The sequence below is a fragment of the Moschus berezovskii genome, chromosome 14 (genome assembly GCF_049115385.1).
Source record: "Moschus berezovskii isolate FMDL1 chromosome 14, NW_MosBer_1.0, whole genome shotgun sequence".
NCBI classification, from domain to species: Eukaryota; Metazoa; Chordata; class Mammalia; order Artiodactyla; family Moschidae; genus Moschus; species Moschus berezovskii.
The window spans coordinates 33,331,958-33,350,556 of NC_142473.1; the positions used below are offsets into that span (position 1 = coordinate 33,331,958).

Here is an 18,599-nt window from a genome sequence, read left to right on the forward strand (position 1 = left end):
ACAGGGAGGGGGTGGGCTCTCCAGGGATAAAGGATCGAGGGGCAGGAGAAGGTAGGGACACGTGTGGAGGTTGAATGGGCAGGAGCTGCAGCCAGATGGGGACCTGAAGGCCTGTCACTGTGGCAGGAGGCTGAGCTGGAGGGCAGCTGCGAGGCAGTGGGGCTCCAGGAAAGCATTCTGGGCTCCAGAGCTCAGCCGGTCCCCATAGCAGTCTAGGAGCATCAGGGCCACACCATTGGTCCAGCCAAACCCCTCCTGGAGAAAGGTAAGGTCCATGGGGCAAGACCGCTGGGGCAGGCCCCCAAGTCCTCTTATGGGTTGTGGGATCCCCACCTAGAGGCCCAGGCCCCTCAGCCCCAGGGGTACCAGGGAGCACCAGTCAGGCTCCTCCCTGGGATCCAACCTCCATGGAAGAAGCAGGCTCAGAGAGGGGAGGTCATGGTCAGTTATGGGGACAGCAGAGCCCCGAAGCTCCCTGGAGGATGTGACCCACTCACCTGAACTTCAAACTCCCCTCCACCACCTGGCTGTCCACCATTGTTGATGTCATACTGAGGACAAGAGGATAAGCTTTAAGGTTAAGCCCTGCCCCAGCCCCCAACCCCAAGCCTCTAGGGAAGCAAGAAATGGGAGCCCCTTACAGGGAGAAGCTGCTCTGGCCAGTGGCTGAGCCCTGCAGTGCCCAAGAATGACCACCAGGTGCCGCCACTGCCCCAGGTTATACTGGGCACAGGCTTTGCAAAACCTGACAATTCCCCATCTCACCCTGGGCAGGAGAACCCCAGGGACTGCGTTTATGGCAAGCTCACCTTCTCATACATGGCTGACTTTTTGGAGTAGACATCAAAGTTGGTTCGGATCCAATTCTGGGCCAGCTGGAAAGCTACTTCCTGGGCTTTGGCTGAAGGAGACTTGGCTAGACCTAGACCCCACCCATGGCAAGACCCTGAATCTCCAAAGCCCCCATCCCAGGGGAAGCAGAGGTCTGAACCTTATTCTCCCAAGGATGGGAAGAAGCGCAGGTGCTAAGACCTCCTTCCTGGAAACAGAAGCCAAGCTGCTCTTAATCTAGGTTGGCTTAAGGAGAGCGGAGTGTTGGCTCCCTTGACAGGTGGGGGCAGGAGTAACTGTTTGCTGAGAGGCTAAGAGAGCAGAGAAGCTAGAGAAAGGCCTCTGCATCTTTGTTCTCGCCTCCCCAGTGCCAGAGAGGCCGAGCCTCTACCCTCGTGAGGCTGAGGTGGGGTAGGCCCCATCCCTGCCTCCCTACCTCTGATGACCAGGTCCTGTAGGGGGGCCCAGGCATTGGGGAAGTCCCATTGCTGGCCTGTCTTCTGGAGAGAGGTTGGGATTCCATACTGGTAGGTGAAGATCCGGCTGTCCTAGAAGGTTCCAGACATTATTGTGACTGTGGGTGGGGGCTGGACAGGGAGCCAAGAGGCTGGGCCCTCCTAAAGCCAGGTGACCCCTCCTGGGCCTTCTCTTCTTGGCTCGCATTCGCCCCCTTGTGGCCGACATGGGACCCGCAGGCTAAGACACGGTAGAGTCGGGGTTTGTGGCTGCCACTTGCCAGAGGTCACAGGTCAGTCAGGGAGCAAGCAGGTGGTCCTGCCCCGGTGTAGCAGCTCACCTTGCTCCAGGTATATCTCACTTCCAGGTATTTCAGAGCCTTATCCACATCGTCCGGGTCAGAGAAGCAGCCGGCCCAGAGAGGAGCAAAGTTGGATGGGTAAAACTCCAGATTCTTCTTTTCGTTCTCAAGGTCATAGTCAAACCAGGCCCCTTTGTCCTCATCCCACAGGACGTCCTTCAGGGCAGCCATGCGCTGGGCTAGCAGATTTCTGTACTTTGTGGCTTCAGAGTCATTCCCTGGGGCAACACTGCCTTTAGGCTAAGCCACAGGGTCCCCTGCCTCCCAGGGGGTCTAGCTTGGCCCCCTGTAGTCCTCCCCCGGGCTCAGAGGTCCTGCGCACCAAGAGGCCATGCTGATGTGGAGCAGAGCCCACTTCATTTCAGGCCTCTAGCACTGGGACTTCCCTGAGCAGCTCCCAGGCCCTGCCCCAGCCTGTCTCAGGTTTGTCCCCACAGGGACACTGGCCGGCTGTGTGGATTCCCCTGGCCCTGAGGGGTCAAAGGGCATGGAGAGGGGACGGAGGGGTTTGGATCTGTGGGGTAGGGTGTCCTTTCATTGAGAAAGGGAGGGATGTGGCTGCATTGGGGGTGCGGGGTAAGGCTGGGGAGCTGGAGGTCCCCCCCTCACGGCCCTCCTTGCAGCGCCACTGCCAAGGCCGAGGCAGGGGCCCGCGTGGGGCTAGCGCCCTTCTTCCCTTCCCTGCTGGCGTGCGCACCCAGTCTGGAGTAGAAGTTGCTCATGAGGCCCTCCGCCTGGCACAGGAAGGCGTTGAGGTCAACCGGCAGCAGCTTGCTGGTTCTGATGCTGCTGAGCAAACTGGGATTTGGGCCTCCCACGAGCCAGCGTGAAGAGAAGTCCCAGCCGGGCTCGGCCTCGGCCTTGAGCTCGGCCAGAAGAGCGTCCCGGTTCCCTGTGAGGACAGGGCAGCGGCAGACGGGAGGCCAAGGCCTGATGCATGGCCCAGGCCCACACTCAGCCCCTTCCCTTCCTGCTGCTCACCTTCCGGCAAGGTGGCGGCCAGCTCTGCGTCTTTACTGTAAGGCTCCGGCCTGGTGAGAGGAGAGCGGGGAGCCTGGCACTGCGGCTCTAGACTCTCCATGCCTGCGCAGGAGGCCCAGCCACGCTGCCTCAGCCACCCCGGGGCCCCGGACCGCCCAGAGCTATCAGCTCACCATCTGAGAGGTGGGACTCAGTCCCCCACCCTCCTGCCTGGGGAAGTCCTGACACTCAAACTGGAGGGAACACACAACAGGTTGAGAGGCTGGCCGGGTGGGTCCTTACCTGGGGCCCCCGTAAGGGACTTTATAGTGATTCGGGATGTAGCTTTTTCCCCTGGAACTCACGGAGATGCTCCTGTTCTTAGTCCAAAAGTCCAGCTCCGAGGCCAGGGTCTCAATGTGGTCCCTGGGGTGGAGCTGGGCACCCTCTCAGTCCAGGAACCCCACCCGAGCCTCACCCCGGGAGGTCTCAGGAAAGGGGGTACAGGGCAGCACCGGGAGGGGTGCCCACCATAGGAAGGTGGTGTCATTGGTGTGGGCCATGTAGCGGTGCATCATGAGGGTCAGAAGCGGGGGCTGGCTCCGCTGAAGGTAGTACACGCGGGCCCCGTTGGGGACATGTCCGTACCTGCCAAAATGAGGCCTGCTGACTGGTCCACCCGGCAGCCAGAGCCGAGGCAAACCCACCCCAGGCCCACGGCACCTGGTCCTCCCACCCTGGCTGGGGTGCCCACCCTGCCTTACGTCTGCACCAGGTCCAGGAAGTTCTGCAGCATGCCCTTTACCGTCTCGGGCATCTCAGAGAGGAGAAGACCCTCCATCACCCAGTAGGAGTCCCTGGGTTGGGGGGACAGACAGCTCAGGCATTGCCCACACCACCCTCTGCCCCGCACACCTGGGCCGGGCCAGGGCACCCAGCCCACTCAAGATGTCTTACTGGGAGACAGCAAAAAGACACAGATGTATAGAACAGTCTTTTCAACTCTGTGGGAGAGGGCGAGGGTGGGATGATTTGGGAGAATGGCATTGAAACATGTAAATTATCATATGTGAAACGAATTGCCAGTCCAGGTTTGATGCATGATACAGGATGCTCAGGGCTGGTGTACCGGGATGACCCAGAGGGATGGGATGGGGAGGGAGGTGGGAGGGGGTTCAGGATGGGGAACACATGTACACCTGTGGCGGATTAATGTCAATGTATGGAAAAACCAATACAACATTTTAATTAGCCTCCAATTAAAATAAATAACTACGAACAAAACTAGTGGAGGTGATGGAATTCCAGTTGAGCTATTTCAAATCCTGAAAGATGATGCTGTGAAAGGGCTGCACTCACTATGCCAGCAAATTTGGAAAACTCAGCAGTGGCCACGGGACTGGAAAAGGTCAGTCTTCATTCCTATCCCAAAGAAAGGCAATGCCAAAGAATGCTCAAACTACCACACAATTGCACTCATCTCACACACTACTAAAGTCATGCTCAAAATTCTCCAAGCCAGGCTTCGGCAATATGTGAACCGTGAACTTCCAGATGTTCAAGCTGGTTTTAGAAAAGGCAGAGGCACCAGAGATCAAATTGCCAACATCCGCTAGATCATGGAAAAAGCAAGAGAGTTCCAGAAAAACATCTATTTCTGCTTCATTGACTATGCCAAAGCCTTTGACTGTGTGGATCACAATAAACTGTGGAAAATTCTGAAGGAGATGGAAATACCAGACTACCTGACCTGCCTCTGGAGAAACCTGTATGCAGGTCAGGAAGCAACAGTTCGAACTGGACATGGAACAACAGACTGGTTCCAAATAGGAAAAGGAGTACGTCAAGGTTGTATATTGTCATCCTGCTTATTTAACTTATATGCAGAGTACATCATAAGGAACGCTGGGCTGGAAGAAGCACAAGCTGGAATCAAGATTGCCAGGAGAAATATCAGTAACCTCAGATATGGAGATGATACCACCCTTATGGCAGAAAGTGAAGAGGAACTCAAAATCCTCTTGATGAAAGTGAAAGAGGATTGTGAAAAAGTTGGCTTGAAGCTCAACATTCAGAAAAAGAAGATCATGGCATCTGGTCCCATCACTTCATGGGAAATAGATGGGGAAACAGTGGAAACAGTGTCAGACTTTAATTTTTTAGGCTCCAAAATCACTATGGATGCTGACTGCAGCCAGGAAATTAAAAGACGCTTACTCCTTGGAAGGAAAGTTATGACCAACCTAGACAGCATATTATAAACCAGAAACTACTTTGTCAACCAAGGTCCATCTAGTCAAGGCTCTGGTTTTTCCAGTGGTCATATATGGATGTGAGAGTTGGACTGTGAAGAAAGCTGATCGCTGAAGAATTGATGCTTTTGAACTGTGGTGCTGGAGAAGACTCTTGAGAGTCCCTTGGACTGCAAGGAGATCCAACCAGTCCATTCTAAAGGAGATCAATCCTGGGTGTTCATTGGAAGGACTGATGCTAAAGCTGAAGCTCCAACACTTTGGCCACCTCATGCGACGAGTTGACTCACTGGAAAAGATTCTGATGCTGGGAGGGATTGAGGGTGGGAGGAGACGGGGACGACAGAGAATGAGATGGCTGGATGGCATCACCGACTCGATGGACATGAGTTTGAGAGAACTCTGGGAGTTGGTGATGGACAGGGAGGCCTGGCATGCTGTGATTCACGGGGTCGCAAAGAGTCAGACACAACTGAGCAACTGAACTGAACTGAACTAAAGTTTATATTAAAAAAGAAAAAAATGATGTCTTGCTAGCACTGGGCGCCCCTCCCCACCCTTCAACCTCCTGCAACCCCTGGCTGCTCACCAGTAGTAGAACTCCACAAAGCGCCCACCAGGCACAATGAAGGGTTGTCTTGAACAGATCAGCGAGAACTGCTCAGGGTGGCTGAGGACCTCTGCCTTCACCTGGAGTCAGGAGAGAGGACACGGGCACCCTGGGCCCATGTGGAGCAGAGGCTGGTGGCCCTGCAGCCCAGGCTTGGGCTCTGGCTCTGGTACTGCTCGGCCGTATGGCCTTGGTCCAGGCCTGGGCGGTGGGGAGTTTGGTCTGCTGGTCCCCACATGCCGGCCTCTAGAATCCCAGCAAGAGCAGCGGTGTGCAGGAGCCTGGACCCTTCAGCCTGGCACCCCAGTATCACCACACAGCAGCCAGTATTAGCAGCCAGCTGGTGGGAGTTTCCTCTGGCTCCCCATGCCCCCCGAATCTCTGTGGCCACCGTGAAGCCAGGCCCAGAGGATCAGGGCCCCCAGTTCTGGCCCAGGTGTGGATGAAACCCCAACAGCTTTCTCCAGTGAGGCAGGCGTAGATGAACGTCCCGGGGAGAGCACGGGAGCGTCAGAGCAGGGCTTGCTGCTCTACATCAGGTGTTTTCTGTTCATCCCCTCCCAGCCCTACACACGTGAGGGGGGTTAGTGGGAGAGAGGTCAGCCTGTCAGAGATTTGGAGGGGAGCAGAGGAAGGGGTTCACGTTTTTCCCTTTGGGTTGGGGCTGGTAAGGAAGCAGCCCAATCCGGCACATGCATGACCCTGGAGCCCCGCTCTGTGCAGTGGGTGCCAGGGCCCTGGGGCCGGGCTGGAGGACAGGAGCTGTGCAGCCTCAGGCAAACGGCTGCCCTCTCTGAGCCTCAGACAAAGGAGAGAAAGTGCGTAACAGACCATGCTGAGCTCAGGCCTGGGCCAGAATCAATGGGAGCAATTATGGTTCCTGAGCAGAGGCCTGGTCCGAGGAGCTCAGGCAAGAGGCAGCCCAGCAGGGGAGCAAACAGTCACTGCGGAGTATGAAGGGCTGGACGGGGCAGCTGGGGGTGGAGGATGAGCTTGGTTTGCCTGGGGGAGGCTGGGAGGGCTTCAGGGAGGAGGTGAGGAGTTAGAAGTAGATGTTGCCCTCCTCCCTCTCAGAAGTTCTTTTTGGAGAGTCCTGTTCAAGGACTGTGTTCTCAGGAAATAGGTCCCAGTGTCTTGCTGGGTCCACATCAGGTGTTTTCTGTTCATCCCCTCCCAGCTCTACACAGGTGAGGGCGTAGAGGGAGCAGGAGGGGCCCTAGTTGGCTCATCCCTTCCCCACCTCCATCTCCCTCTGCCGGGCCCAGAGCACTGACACCTTCTTTCCCAGTTTCTTCCAGAGTTGGTGCAGCTGCTCTGCCCAGGCTCGCAGCTTGGGGTCCAAGATCTTCTGCAGAAACTGGGGGCTGAAAGACCACGGGGCCCACAGGGTTGAAGGGGGCAGCCCTGAGCGAAGGCCCCTCTCCTGTTCCATGTCCAGGGTTGTACCTGTCTCTCCAGTCCTCGGGGGTCCAGGGCTGCAGCTCCTGCCCCACAGCCCGGAAGTGTTCTTGGACGAACACTTGCAGCTCCTGCCGCGGGATGCTGAGGTTGTAGGCCTGGGCCAGCTCACAGAAGCACTTCAGGACTTGGTCTGGGAGACACGCAGCAGGAGGGGTCAGCGGGACCCCAGGGAGCCTTCCCTGATCAGACACCCCTGCCTGCCTGGTCTTGCCCCCTGCCTTTTGGTGGAAGGTTCAGGAGAAGGCGGGGTCCCCCGGGGTTCTCACCTGGAGCTGAGGACAGTGGCATGTCTACAAACTGCTTATCATCCTGGTAGAGTTTGGCCATCTGAACTTGGTGCAGGAACTCCCCGTGGCAGTAAACCTGGCTGCAGGGAGAGTCAGGGAGGGGAGTAGGTCGGATCACCACCAACAGGGGAGAAGAAAATGGGAGTCTGGGGCGTGTTGACTGGGAGGGGCCAGGACTGTGTGTGTGCCAGGGCACATGTGTGGTAGGGGTTTGTGGGTGGTGGTGACATCAGGGCTGAGAGAACGTGGAGGTTCCTTGTGCAGAAAACGACCTAAACAGTTGCCTGAGCCCAGCTCACTGTTAATTTGAAACAGTGTAGAAAGCCGGGTCGACAAGAGGAGGGAGGGCCCTGTAGCTCAGAGTGTGTCCATACAAGGAACTTCCTGTTCATCCTCTCCCAGCTCTACACACGTGAGGTGGTTTTACTGGGAGAGAGATCAGCCGATCAGGGATTCGGAGGGGAGGAGCAGAAGGGCCTTGGATCTGTTCTCACTGGGTGGAGGGCTGGTGAGGAAGCAGCCCACTTTGGCACACGAGCCCGGAGCACTGCTCAGTGGTGCTTTAATCAGCGATAGTGGGATGGACCAATTCTCTGTTCATTGGCTCCGTGTGAACCCAACTGGAAGGGCTTGTGGCAAAACCCTGTGAATTGTACTCAGTGGCAGTAACGAAAAGTTTGAACCAGGAAATTTCCAGATGCAGTGTACAATATACACCATATGGGAGAGGATCACTGGCTTGCTATTGGATATTGATGGAAACCTCCTCTATGATTGAAAAACACAAAACATTCTTGAGACCATGAAATACCCATAATGCCTTTGGTGAAACGCTCTGAAACGCTCTGAAAAAGAAGGCAGTGCCCCGAGAGTTTTTTAACGATTGAAATGGTTTCCGCAGGAGCAGGCTGCTTGGGGAATGCAAGGAGGTACTTTCTGTGTTCAAGGGCAGGTGGCCTCACTTCCTGCAGGGCTGACTGGGGAAGCAACAGAGAAGCCACTAGGAGGTACCTCATGAATAGCTCTTTATTGACCAAGCAAAAACTTGGTCATTTACTGATAGCAGTTCCAAGTGGACAGACAGTATCTTGGTTGGAAAGCCACCGTACCCTAACTTCCTGATGGAGATCTTTGGAAAACATAAGAACAAGTCAGCCCCATGGGCTAAATTGCAAGCTATTTCCCTTGCAGTGGGGCTTCCCTGGTGGCTCAGACAGTATAGAGTCCACCTGCATTGCAGGAGACCTGGGTTTGTTCCCTGGGTCGGGAAGATCCCCTGGAAAAGGAAATGGCAACCCACTCCAGTATTCGTGCCTGGGAAATCCCATGGACAGAGGAACCTGGCGGGCTACAGTCCATAGGATCATTAAGAGTCGGCCATGACTGAGTGACTAACAGTTTCGCTTTCCTTGCAGTGATGGAAGAATTGAATGATGAAAGCCCCTATGTTTGGCTTTATATTGACTCATAGACATTACTGTGTTCTATTTTAATGCAATATTCAAATTCCCACCGTGTTTTCCGTAGGACCATGCCACAACAGGGCATCATTTTTATACGCCAGTTTTCCATTGCCCTTCTGTCTGACCATATGGCCAGACCATTGGCCCCTGACCGAGAGTAGGCAAAAACCCAAACACAGTGACAAATCACCGAGCTGATTTGGTTTTGTCTTCTTTGATAAGAGTGGCAGTCTTTCAAACAGTATGTTGTATGTTCACCTTGGAACTGCCATCCATAAAGCAAGTCATTGTCGGTCAATCCAGAGCTGTTCATAGGGCACTTGCCTAGGTGACAATTGAATCTGGTAGTTCCTTAGGTGGTTTCAAAATCATTCCTAGGGGAAAAGAGTCTCCCTGCTCTTAAATACACTGAGTAACTTTCCATTCTCCCAGGAGCATGGTCCTGCATAAACCATTTCCATTTTCTAATGGAACTCCTCTGGGCGTATCCCTCCGTCTTAGAGCATTTTCCAATATCACCCAAGATAATATGTGCATTTCAGGTTTCAAGATTATCTTTTGACCTTCAGTCATAGGGAAAGCTTCAATTAATATCTGATAGCAAACTAGTAACTGCCTCTCCAGTTGAAATTCTTTAGTCCAAAGTGTCAGCTGGGAGGTGCCCAAAGGCTTTTCCTATAAATCCCAGTCTGCGCTTCTCAGAAGAAGGCTACAATCTATGTGGACTCAGGCAATCTTATTGGTTCTCATTTGGAACATTCAATTAATATGGCTTGAGGCATGGCTTTTCATGCTTTATAATACTAGACAGTGGAAACATTCCCCAGTCAGGCACAATATCCATTCCTGATGTAGTCACTTCCCGATAGAACTATTCAAGCACCAATTTTCATTCAAACTTTCATCTTAGTTACACCAACCCTTGCATCCCTCACTGTGCACCTCTTAGAACTTCAGCAAGGTTTGGGTTTTGAGTACTAGGGAGGGTAAGTGTTCCTTGTCAATCATGACATTCATTTCCATAAAACATTCGGGCGAAGGAGAAACAATCCTTTGACATAAAGCCTGTTTAAACATTCCAGTTTTTTTTTCATACCTTTTACCTTCATCCCATCAACTCTTGCATTTCTAGATCCTCTTAATCTGACTGTAGCCTCTTTTAGGTCCTCACCAGTGGCTTTTGGTACCTCAGTGCATGGGGTTCTCATGTCACAGAGTCCAGGAGCCTCCTCTGCCCTCTGACCATTTTGCCTACTCCTATGTATCAGGTTTTGGGTCTCCAGGGTGGGACAGAGCTAAGGGACCCTGACCCAACCATCAACCTTTGTCTTGGTTATATTTCTGCACCATTGCCCCAGTAGATTGGAGGTCAGGGTTTTTGTTGCTGTCTATGTCATGCAGTTTTCCAAGCTGCTCCCAAGTAGGGTGAATAAAACAGATTTGTCTAGGGCCTTTTCATTTTGGATGACCTGCAGGGGTACCCATTGGTTCAGTCAACCTCAAAGGATCCTGCATGAAAACCTTTCTTTTGACCCTATCCACAGTCCATGGGGTCGCAAAGAGTCAGACACGAATGAAGCCACTTAGCGTGCACGCATGGCTGCTTTATTCATCCCATTTCTTGAAAAGAAATCAGTCCTTTGACTCTCCCTCTTTTCTTCTTCTTTTGTTTTGCTCCCATCAATGTTTGCTTTATTTACTCCACTCTTTTTTTTTTTTCAGTCATGCAGCAGGGCTTGCAGGATCTTAGTTCTCCCACCAAGGTTCAAACCCGTGCCCTTGACACTGAAAGTGCAGATCCTAACTACTGTACTGCCAAGGAATTTCTTATTCATCCCATTTTTTTTGAATTTTATTTATTTACTTATTTTTGGTTCTGCTGGGTCTTTGGTGCTCATTTCAGAGCATGGGCTCTAGGGCTCTCAGGCTCAGTAATTAAGGCACACAGGCTTAGTTGCTCTGTAGCATGTGGGATCTTCCCAGGCCAGGGATCGAACCTGTGTTCCCTGCATTGGTAGGTGGATTCTTAACCACTGGACCACCAGGGAAGTCCTCACCCCATTCTTAATAATTGTTTCAAGGTGCCTATTCCGCTGGGACGAGGCCACTGGCTCTGTCCTCTGTCCGTCACATTCTCTTGGGAATCAGTCTCACTTTCTTCATTATTTGTTGTTTCAGAATAATTTTTTCCTTTGGAAATGGCTCTGGGGCTAGTGGCTGCACATCAGGGCAGGACCTTCCCCAACACATTCTGTTAACAGAGGCCCTGAGACCAGAGGCTGTATTTAGGACTGACCAGAATCTTAGCTTGGTTTATCTCTCACTTTCATTTTTGCTATTCTAGATGACAATAACAAAGAAATTCTGTTTTTAACTTTTTTCTTCTTATTTTGCATTTTCTTATGCATTTGGTTAGTTAATACCCCAAGAATTGGATCTATCAGCTCTAACTTCCATTGGTAACTTTTACCTCCAGTAACTGATCACAACGAAACTGCTATTCTGAACACATGGGTGACCCTGTGGCCGTCCAGGAATCAAAAGATGCTCGTTCCCTGCCCTTTCATCTTGCACTTTCCAAACCACATGTTTTAGTGAGACAAGATCATCCTAGCAAATCACACATGTTCTGACAACAATTACAATATTGCAATAAAATTCTGTCACTAAGAGTTAGCTTGGATGCCACCCCCATGTCAAAGCTGTAGTACCCAACAAGTTTGCCCTCACTCCCAGCACCAGTTATAAGTTCAGGGGTCCTGAAGTTTCCACCAATTCTGACCGCTGGCTACAAGTTCAGGGGTTCCCATGAGAATTTGCTAGAATTAAAGTTTTAGTGATTTACAAGAACGGTTCACAGAACTCAGGAAAGCACTACATTGTGATTGCAATATAGTTATAAGGATACAAGTCAAGACTGGCCAAGTGAAGACACATATAGGACAAGGTCTGGAAGAGTCCTGAACACAGAGCTTCTGTGTCCTCTCCCCATAGAATCAGGACACTTCAACCTCCTGGCACATTGAAGTGTCAACCAAAATGAGGCTGCACTGAACTTTGGTGTCCAGAGTTTTTCTTGGGGTTTCATTGCATAGGTGCGTGCCTGCATGCATGCTAAGTCGCTTCAGTCACGTCCAACTCTTTATGACCCTATGGACCATAGCCCACCAGGTTCCTCTGTCCATGGGATTCTCCAGGCAAGAATACTGGAGTGGGTTGCTGTGCCCTCCTCTAGGGGATCTTTCCAACCCAGGGATCAAACTTGGTTTCTTATGTCTCCTGCATAGGTAGGTGGGTTCTTTACCACTAGCGCCACCTGGGAAGCCCCATTGCATAGGTATGATTGATTAAATCATCAACTATGTGATTAAAGCCAATCTTCCGCCCCCTTCTTCTACAGAGGTCAGGAGGTCAGGCTGGTATCAGGTACCCCAAAGCCCCAACCCTCTAATCACTTCATCTTCTAGCATGACCTATCCTACCTTAGCCATCTTATTAGCATGACCCAGCTAGGGGCTCACCATGAGTCACCTCACTCACAGAAGCTATTCGAGCTTAACCTGAATACCAAAGACACTCCTGTCACTTAGGAAATTTCCAAGATCTTAAGAGCTGTATTCCAGGAACTCAGGACAAAGACTGGATGAATTCTTTGTTACACAAGTTGTCTGTGCAGTAAAGAGTTGACTTAGCAGGTGGACTGTGTTCACGCCCTGAACATTTCAAAGACAGTCTGATACGTGCCTAAGAGATACCCTCTAAGCTCCTGGGGCCCTACCTGAGAAATTTTTGTTTGCTGGGACCTTGGACCATGCCAGATATTTTATCCTATTAATGTGATTTAAGGTGGGGGCTGAGGGTCACCCATTATCATTTTGACCTTTGGAGACCTGGAGAATGAGGTGGCCATGGGGACCCACTACGTCCCTGTAACTGATCCCCAGTAAAAATTCACGGATTCCAAGGCTTCCTGGCTGGCCATGTCTCATGTATGTATTAAACTGTAACCATGAATATAAACATTTGGTGAGTACTAGTGGAAGATATGGGCTTCCCAGGTGGCTCAGTGGAAGGAACCTGGGTTAGGATCCTGGGTTAGGAAGATTCCCTGGAGATGGACATGGCGATCCATTCCTGTATTCTTGCCTGGAAAATCTCATGGACAGAGGAGTCTGGTGGGCTACAGTCCATGGGGTCGCAAAAGTCAGATACGACTTAAAGACTAAAAAATAACAACCATCACCATTGAACTTCTATTATTACTTTTCTTGCTTGTTATGCAATAATAACCTTAATAATAACCTTCAGGGACCTCATTTTTCCCGTTCACTGCTGCAACCCAGGAGGCATAGCAAGAACTCAATAAACCCATGATGAAGGGAGAGTGGCTGCCCTGTGAGTCCCGGAAGCAGGATGGGGTCATTCATCCCTGCTATTTGGAGATGGCAACTGTGGCTTTGGAAAGAGGTTTGGTCATGGAGGTAAGAGGCCAGGGGCCTCTTGCAGATCCTTACTCCCACTCTCACATCCAAGCAGGAAAATTGAGCAGATAGATTCCCAGAACAACCCTGAGAACAGGCCGGCACAGTTCAAGGAGCAGCTAGAAGGGAGGGCAGAGGGAGGGAGGGCTCCCTGGGTGGCAGGCTCCTGGCCTGTGTCCAGCCGCCCACAGGCAGCCCCATCTTTTCCCGGCACTGGGGGTCAGTGCCCAGCACAGAGCCTGAGACCTGATCTCCTTCCCTTCCCTCCTCTCTGGAGGGCTGACACCGATGCTTGAGCTCTCCTCCCGGCCCTCCAGACCTGGCCTTCCGGCTGCAACCCCAGCTGCCTTCTCTGCTCCTACCTTTCACAGGGTCGGGACAGGGCCTCCTGGGACCCCAGCCCCAACCCCAGCAGGAGCAGCATACGCAGCCCCCAGGTCTTCCCCTGCATGACGGCTGTGGCTGCAGCCAAACAGGAGCGCCAGGTGCCGCCTGCTAGCCGGGGCACAGCCTGCTCGCCTCGCCCGCCAACCCGGGGCAACCAAAGTCCAGGACTGAGGCGTGGCCACCCGAGGAGCTGGACCACGCAGACCGCGCGCTGCGCCCGCTCTCAGCTCACAGGGGCCGCCCTTGCCCCCTGGCTTTGTCTTTTCCTCCTCTTCTCTTTCCCAGCCTCAACTGGGGCCTTCTGCTCAGGCCCTTTCGGCAGAGGCAGGGTGAGTGTAGGGAGATGGGGCTACCATTTCCTTTAACATTTCAAGCAGAAGGGCTCAAGATTCTGTTCCAGGTACAGCGTGAAAGCCCGGGACCCTTGCGATTATCTACCAGGAAGGCTGTGGGAGCACAGGCGGGAGGAAGACCCACCATACTGGGGACATTTGCTGCGGGTGTTGAAGATGACATAGGAGTTTGCCAAGGGAATGGACTGGAGACCATTCCGGTGTTAGCAGTGGCAGGGCAGCTGCAAGAAGCTCAGCCTGGCCAGAGGAACCGGGGTTGGTGCAGGGGAGGGAAGTGAGGCAAGGCCGGAGGGATGTGTTGGCACCGGCCTGTCGGGGACCTTTGCCAAAGCCAAGGAGGCAGCGGGTTCCAGTGAGGGAGCTGGCAGAGAAGGCCGTGAGCTGAGGCAGCAGGATTTGATTTGCTGTAGGAAGCTCGCCCCTCGGCACCAGGGCAGGGAGTTAAGGGACAGGGGTGGGAGGGGTGGGTGAGGAGGCGGCAGCCCGACCCAGGACCCCTGCCTCAGGCCTGAAATGATGAGGGGTCGGGTGGGGTGGGAAGGTGGCGCTGCCAGCAGGCACCGCCTGAGTTTAGTGCTCGTGTGGCCTTTCCTTTGCGATTCGGGCTCGCTGCCCAGCGCTGTGGTACTGCTCGGTGTCCGCCCCCAGATGGGGTGGCCAGGCCTGTGCTTGCCCTTGCCAGCGCCCCGTCCCTCCCACCCCAGCGGTCCTCTGCTCTGCAGGTCCGCCCACCTCCTTCCTGGCACCCCGGCCTCCAGATGCTGTATGCTCCCTTCTGCTTTTGCTTCCTTCTTTCCTTCCTTGAAAGTTTTTTCTGGTCATTAAATAGACACAGCATAAATACAAGCCATTTCAACCGTTTTTAAGTGCACAGTTGGATTTACATTACATTCACAATGTCTGACAACTATCACCATTATTTATTTCCAAGCCTTTTTGTTTTTATCATCCCAAACACACACTTTTTAACCTTTAAGCAGTCACTCCTCAATCCTCTCTCCCCACCACCCCTGGAAACCACTGCTCCACTTTCTGTCTCTATGAATTTACCTGTTCTGGATACTTTATGTAAGTGGAATCACACTGTATTTGTCATTTCATTAGCACCTTTTCAGTCTATGTTGTCGCATGTATCTGAATTTCCTTCCTTTTTTTTAAAGCTGAATAATATTTCATTGTATGTTTAGACCACATTTTCTTTTACTATGGTTTCTTTTGTTTCTTTTGCATTTATTTTTGCCCTAATTTTTAAGACTTCTTTCCTTCTACTGACCCTGGGGTTCTTCATTTCTTCCTTTTCTCGTTGTTTTAGGTGTAGAGTTAGGTTATTTAGTTGACTTTTTTCTTGTTTCTTGAGGTGTGCCTATTTTGCTATGAACTTCCCCTTAGCACTACTTTTACAGTGTCCCAGAGGTTTTGGGTTGTTGTGGTTTCATTTTCATTCGTTTCTATGCATATTTTGATTTCTTTTTTGATTTCTTCTATGACTTGTTGGTTATTCAGCAGCGTGTTGTTCAGCCTCCATATGTTGGAATTTTTAATAGTTTTTCTCCTGTAATTGAGATCTAACCTTACTGCACTGTGGTCAGAAAAGATGCTTCAAATGATTTCAATTTTTTTGAATTTGCCAAGGCTAGATTTATGGCCCAGGATGTGATCTCTCCTGGAGAAGGTTCTGTGTGCGCTTGAGAAAAAGGTGCTGTTAAGATTTTCTATTTCTTCCTGGTTCAGTTTTGGAAAGTTGTACTTTTCTAAGAATTTGTCCATTTCTTCCAAGTTGTCCATTTTATTGGCATATAATTGCTGATAGTAGTCTCTTATGATCCTTTGTATTTCTGTGTTGTCTGTTGTTATCTCTCCATTTTCATTTCTAATTTTATTGATTTGATTTTTCTCCCTGTTTCGTGATGAGTCTGGCTAGTGGTTTGTCGATTTTATTTATCCTCTCAAAGAACCAGCCTTTGGCTTTGTTGATTTTTGCTATGGTCTCTTTTGTTTCTTTTGCATTTGTTTCTGCCCTAATTTTTAAGATTTCTTTCCTTCTATTAACCCCACATTTTCCTTTAGAGATGAGTGTGTTTTGGGGAATTCCTTGGCAATCCAGTGGTTAGGACTTGAGCTTTCTCTGCCCATGGGCCAGGGTTTGATCCCTGGTTGGGGAATTAAGATCCTGCAAGCCCAGCAGAGCTACCAAAGCAAAAACAAACAGCAACAAAAAAGTAGAGATGAGTATTTTTTTAAACATTTACTTTATTGAAGTTGGTTTACAATGTTGTGTTAATTTCTGCTATACAGCAAAGTGAGTCAGTTATACATATAAACACACTTTTTCTTATTTTTTTCCATTTGGTTTATCACCGGATATTGACTGTATTTTTCCGTGCTATACAGTAGGAGCTTGTTGTTTCTCTGTTCTACATGTAATAGTTTGCTGCTGCTAATCCCAAACTGCAATACTTTGGCCACCTCATGCGACGAGTTGACTCACTGGAAAAGACTCTGATGCTGGGAAGGGTTGGGGGCGGGAGGAGAAGGGGATGATCGAGAATTAGATGGCTGGATGGCATCACCGACTCTGTGGACATGAGTTTGGGTGAACTCCGGGAGTTGGTGATGGACAGGGAGGCCTGGCGTGCTGTGATTCATGTTGTCGCGGAGAGTCGGACACAACTGAGCGACTGAACTGAACTGAACTGAACTGAATCCCAAATGACCAATCCATCCTCCCCCATCTCTTCTCCCTGAGGCAACGACAAATCAGTTCTCTATGTGAGTCTGTTTCTGTTTCATAGATAAGTTCCTTGCAGACCACGTTTTCTTTAACCATTTGTCTGTCATTGGACATTTGGTTTACTCTTGCTTTTTGGTTATTGTGACTAACGCTGCTATGAACACGAGCAGACAGATATCTGTTCCTGTCCTTGCTTTCAGTTTTTTGAGTATGTATCTAACAGTGGAATTGCTGGATCATATGGTCAATCCATGTTTACTATTTGAGGAGATGTTCGATTGTTTCCCACAACAAGTGAATTTTATATATTCCCACCCCTTAGGCAGGATGGTTCACTTCCTCCACATGCTCCCAGCACTTGTTACTTTCTGTTTGTTTGTTGTTTGTAATAGTCACCCTAAGGGGTGTGAGGTTATGTCTCATTGTAGTTTTGATAATGATTACAGATGCTAAGCATTTTTTGTGTGCTTATAGGCTGTTTGTTTATCTTCTTTGGAGAAATGTTTAGTCAAGTTTTTTGACCTTAAAAAATTTGTAGTAAGCTTTGAAATCAGGAAGTGTTAGTTCTCTGACCGTGTTCTTCTTTTTCAAGATGGTTTTAGTTATTTAGTGTGTCTTTCAATTCCATATGAATTAGAAGATCGCCTTGTCCATTCCTGTAGAAAAGGCTGTTGGAATTTTGATAGGAATTGGGTTGTATCTGTAGATCCCATTAGGTTTTCAGGATATTTTAACAATATTAAGCCTTCTTACTCCCAAACACTGGGTGCTTCTGTATCCATGTAGATCTTACTTAGATTCAGCAATGTTTTTTAGTGTTCAGTATACAGGTCTTTCGTCTCTTTGGATAAACTTACTCCTGAGTATTTTATTCTTTTAGATGCTATTTTTAATGGGATTACTTTTCAAGTTTCTTTTTCAGTTTGTTCTTTGCAAATGTATAGAAACTCAATTGATTTTTGTGTGTTATCTTGTACCCTGCAGCTTTATTGAATCTGCTTATTAGATCTAGTAGCTTTCCTATGGATCTTTTGGGATTTTCTATATGTAGAATCACATCACTTGTGAATAGAATATTCTTCCTTTCCAGTTAGAGGGACTTCTATTCCTTCTCCCCCGCCCCACCTTACTCTGGTTAGAACTCTTAAATAGTGTTGGATAGCAGTGGTGAAAGTGAACATCTTTGTCTTGTTCCCTGATTTTAGGGGAAAGTTTTCAGTCTTTCACCATGAGTATGCTGCCAGATGTGGGTTTTTCATAAATTCCCTATATTATACTGAGGAAATTTCCTTCTATTTCCAGCTTTTAGGTGTTTTTGTTTTTTTTAATCATGGATGGGTGTTCAGTTCAGTCACTGAGTCATGTCCGATTCTTTGCGATCCCATGGACTGCAGCATGCCAGGCCTCCCATCCATCACCAACTCCCAGAGCTTGCTCAGACCCATATCCTTCGAGTTGGTGATGGGTGTTGATTTGGTCAGATGGCTTTTCTGCATCAATTAATGATCATGTGGTTTTTTTTCCCTCCAACTTCTCTGGTGGCTCAGGGGTAAAGAATCTGCCTGCCAATGCAGGAGACACAGTTTGGATCCCTGGGTCAGGAAGTTCCCCTGGAGGAGGAAATGGCAGTCCATTCCAGCATTCTTGCCTGGGAAATTCTGGGGACAGAGGAGCCTGGTGGGCTACATGCAAGTCCATGGAGTTGCAAAGAGTCAGACACCACTTAGTGACTAAACAACTATTAATGTTACACATACTATTAATGTACTATCAGTGTCACATTGATTAAGTTTCTTATGTCGAAGCATGAGGTAAATCTCACTTGCAATGATGTATAATCCTTTAAACATGCTCTTGGATTTGGTTTGCTAGTATTTTGTTGAGGGTATTTTCATCATGTGCATAAAGAATATTGGATCATAATTTTCTTGTGATTTCTTTATTTGGCTTAGGCGCCAGGTAACGC

At 50.0% G+C, this 18,599-nt stretch overlaps 1 protein-coding gene across 1 annotated transcript; it reads right to left on the reverse strand.

Moving 5' to 3' along the window:
* Positions 1 to 114: 114 nt before the first annotated feature.
* On the reverse strand, positions 115 to 13,613 carry TREH (trehalase). Its single transcript, XM_055422496.2, has 15 exons — positions 13,525 to 13,613; positions 7,198 to 7,298; positions 6,917 to 7,061; positions 6,747 to 6,834; positions 5,450 to 5,550; positions 3,373 to 3,465; positions 3,140 to 3,256; positions 2,912 to 3,034; positions 2,630 to 2,679; positions 2,346 to 2,540; positions 1,649 to 1,866; positions 1,268 to 1,379; positions 810 to 922; positions 498 to 551; positions 115 to 255 (listed from the first exon to the last, which is right to left on the reverse strand). Exons 1-15 carry the CDS (start codon positions 13,611 to 13,613, stop codon positions 115 to 117), a joined length of 1,740 nt encoding a protein of 579 aa, XP_055278471.2.
* Between the last annotated feature and the right edge of the window lie 4,986 nt (positions 13,614 to 18,599).

Excerpts from the sequence above, each read along its gene's own strand:
- TREH (XM_055422496.2), bottom strand. The coding sequence starts at position 13,613 with ATGCAGGGGAAGACCTGGGGGCTGCGTATGCTGCTCCTGCTGGGGTTG. Across the intron at positions 6,835-6,916 it reads CCCGAGGACTGGAGAGACAG|CCCCCAGTTTCTGCAGAAGA; the intron begins GTACAACCCTGG and ends GTGGTCTTTCAG. Across the intron at positions 3,466-5,449 it reads TTTGTGGAGTTCTACTACTG|GGACTCCTACTGGGTGATGG; the intron begins GTGAGCAGCCAG and ends CCCCCAACCCAG.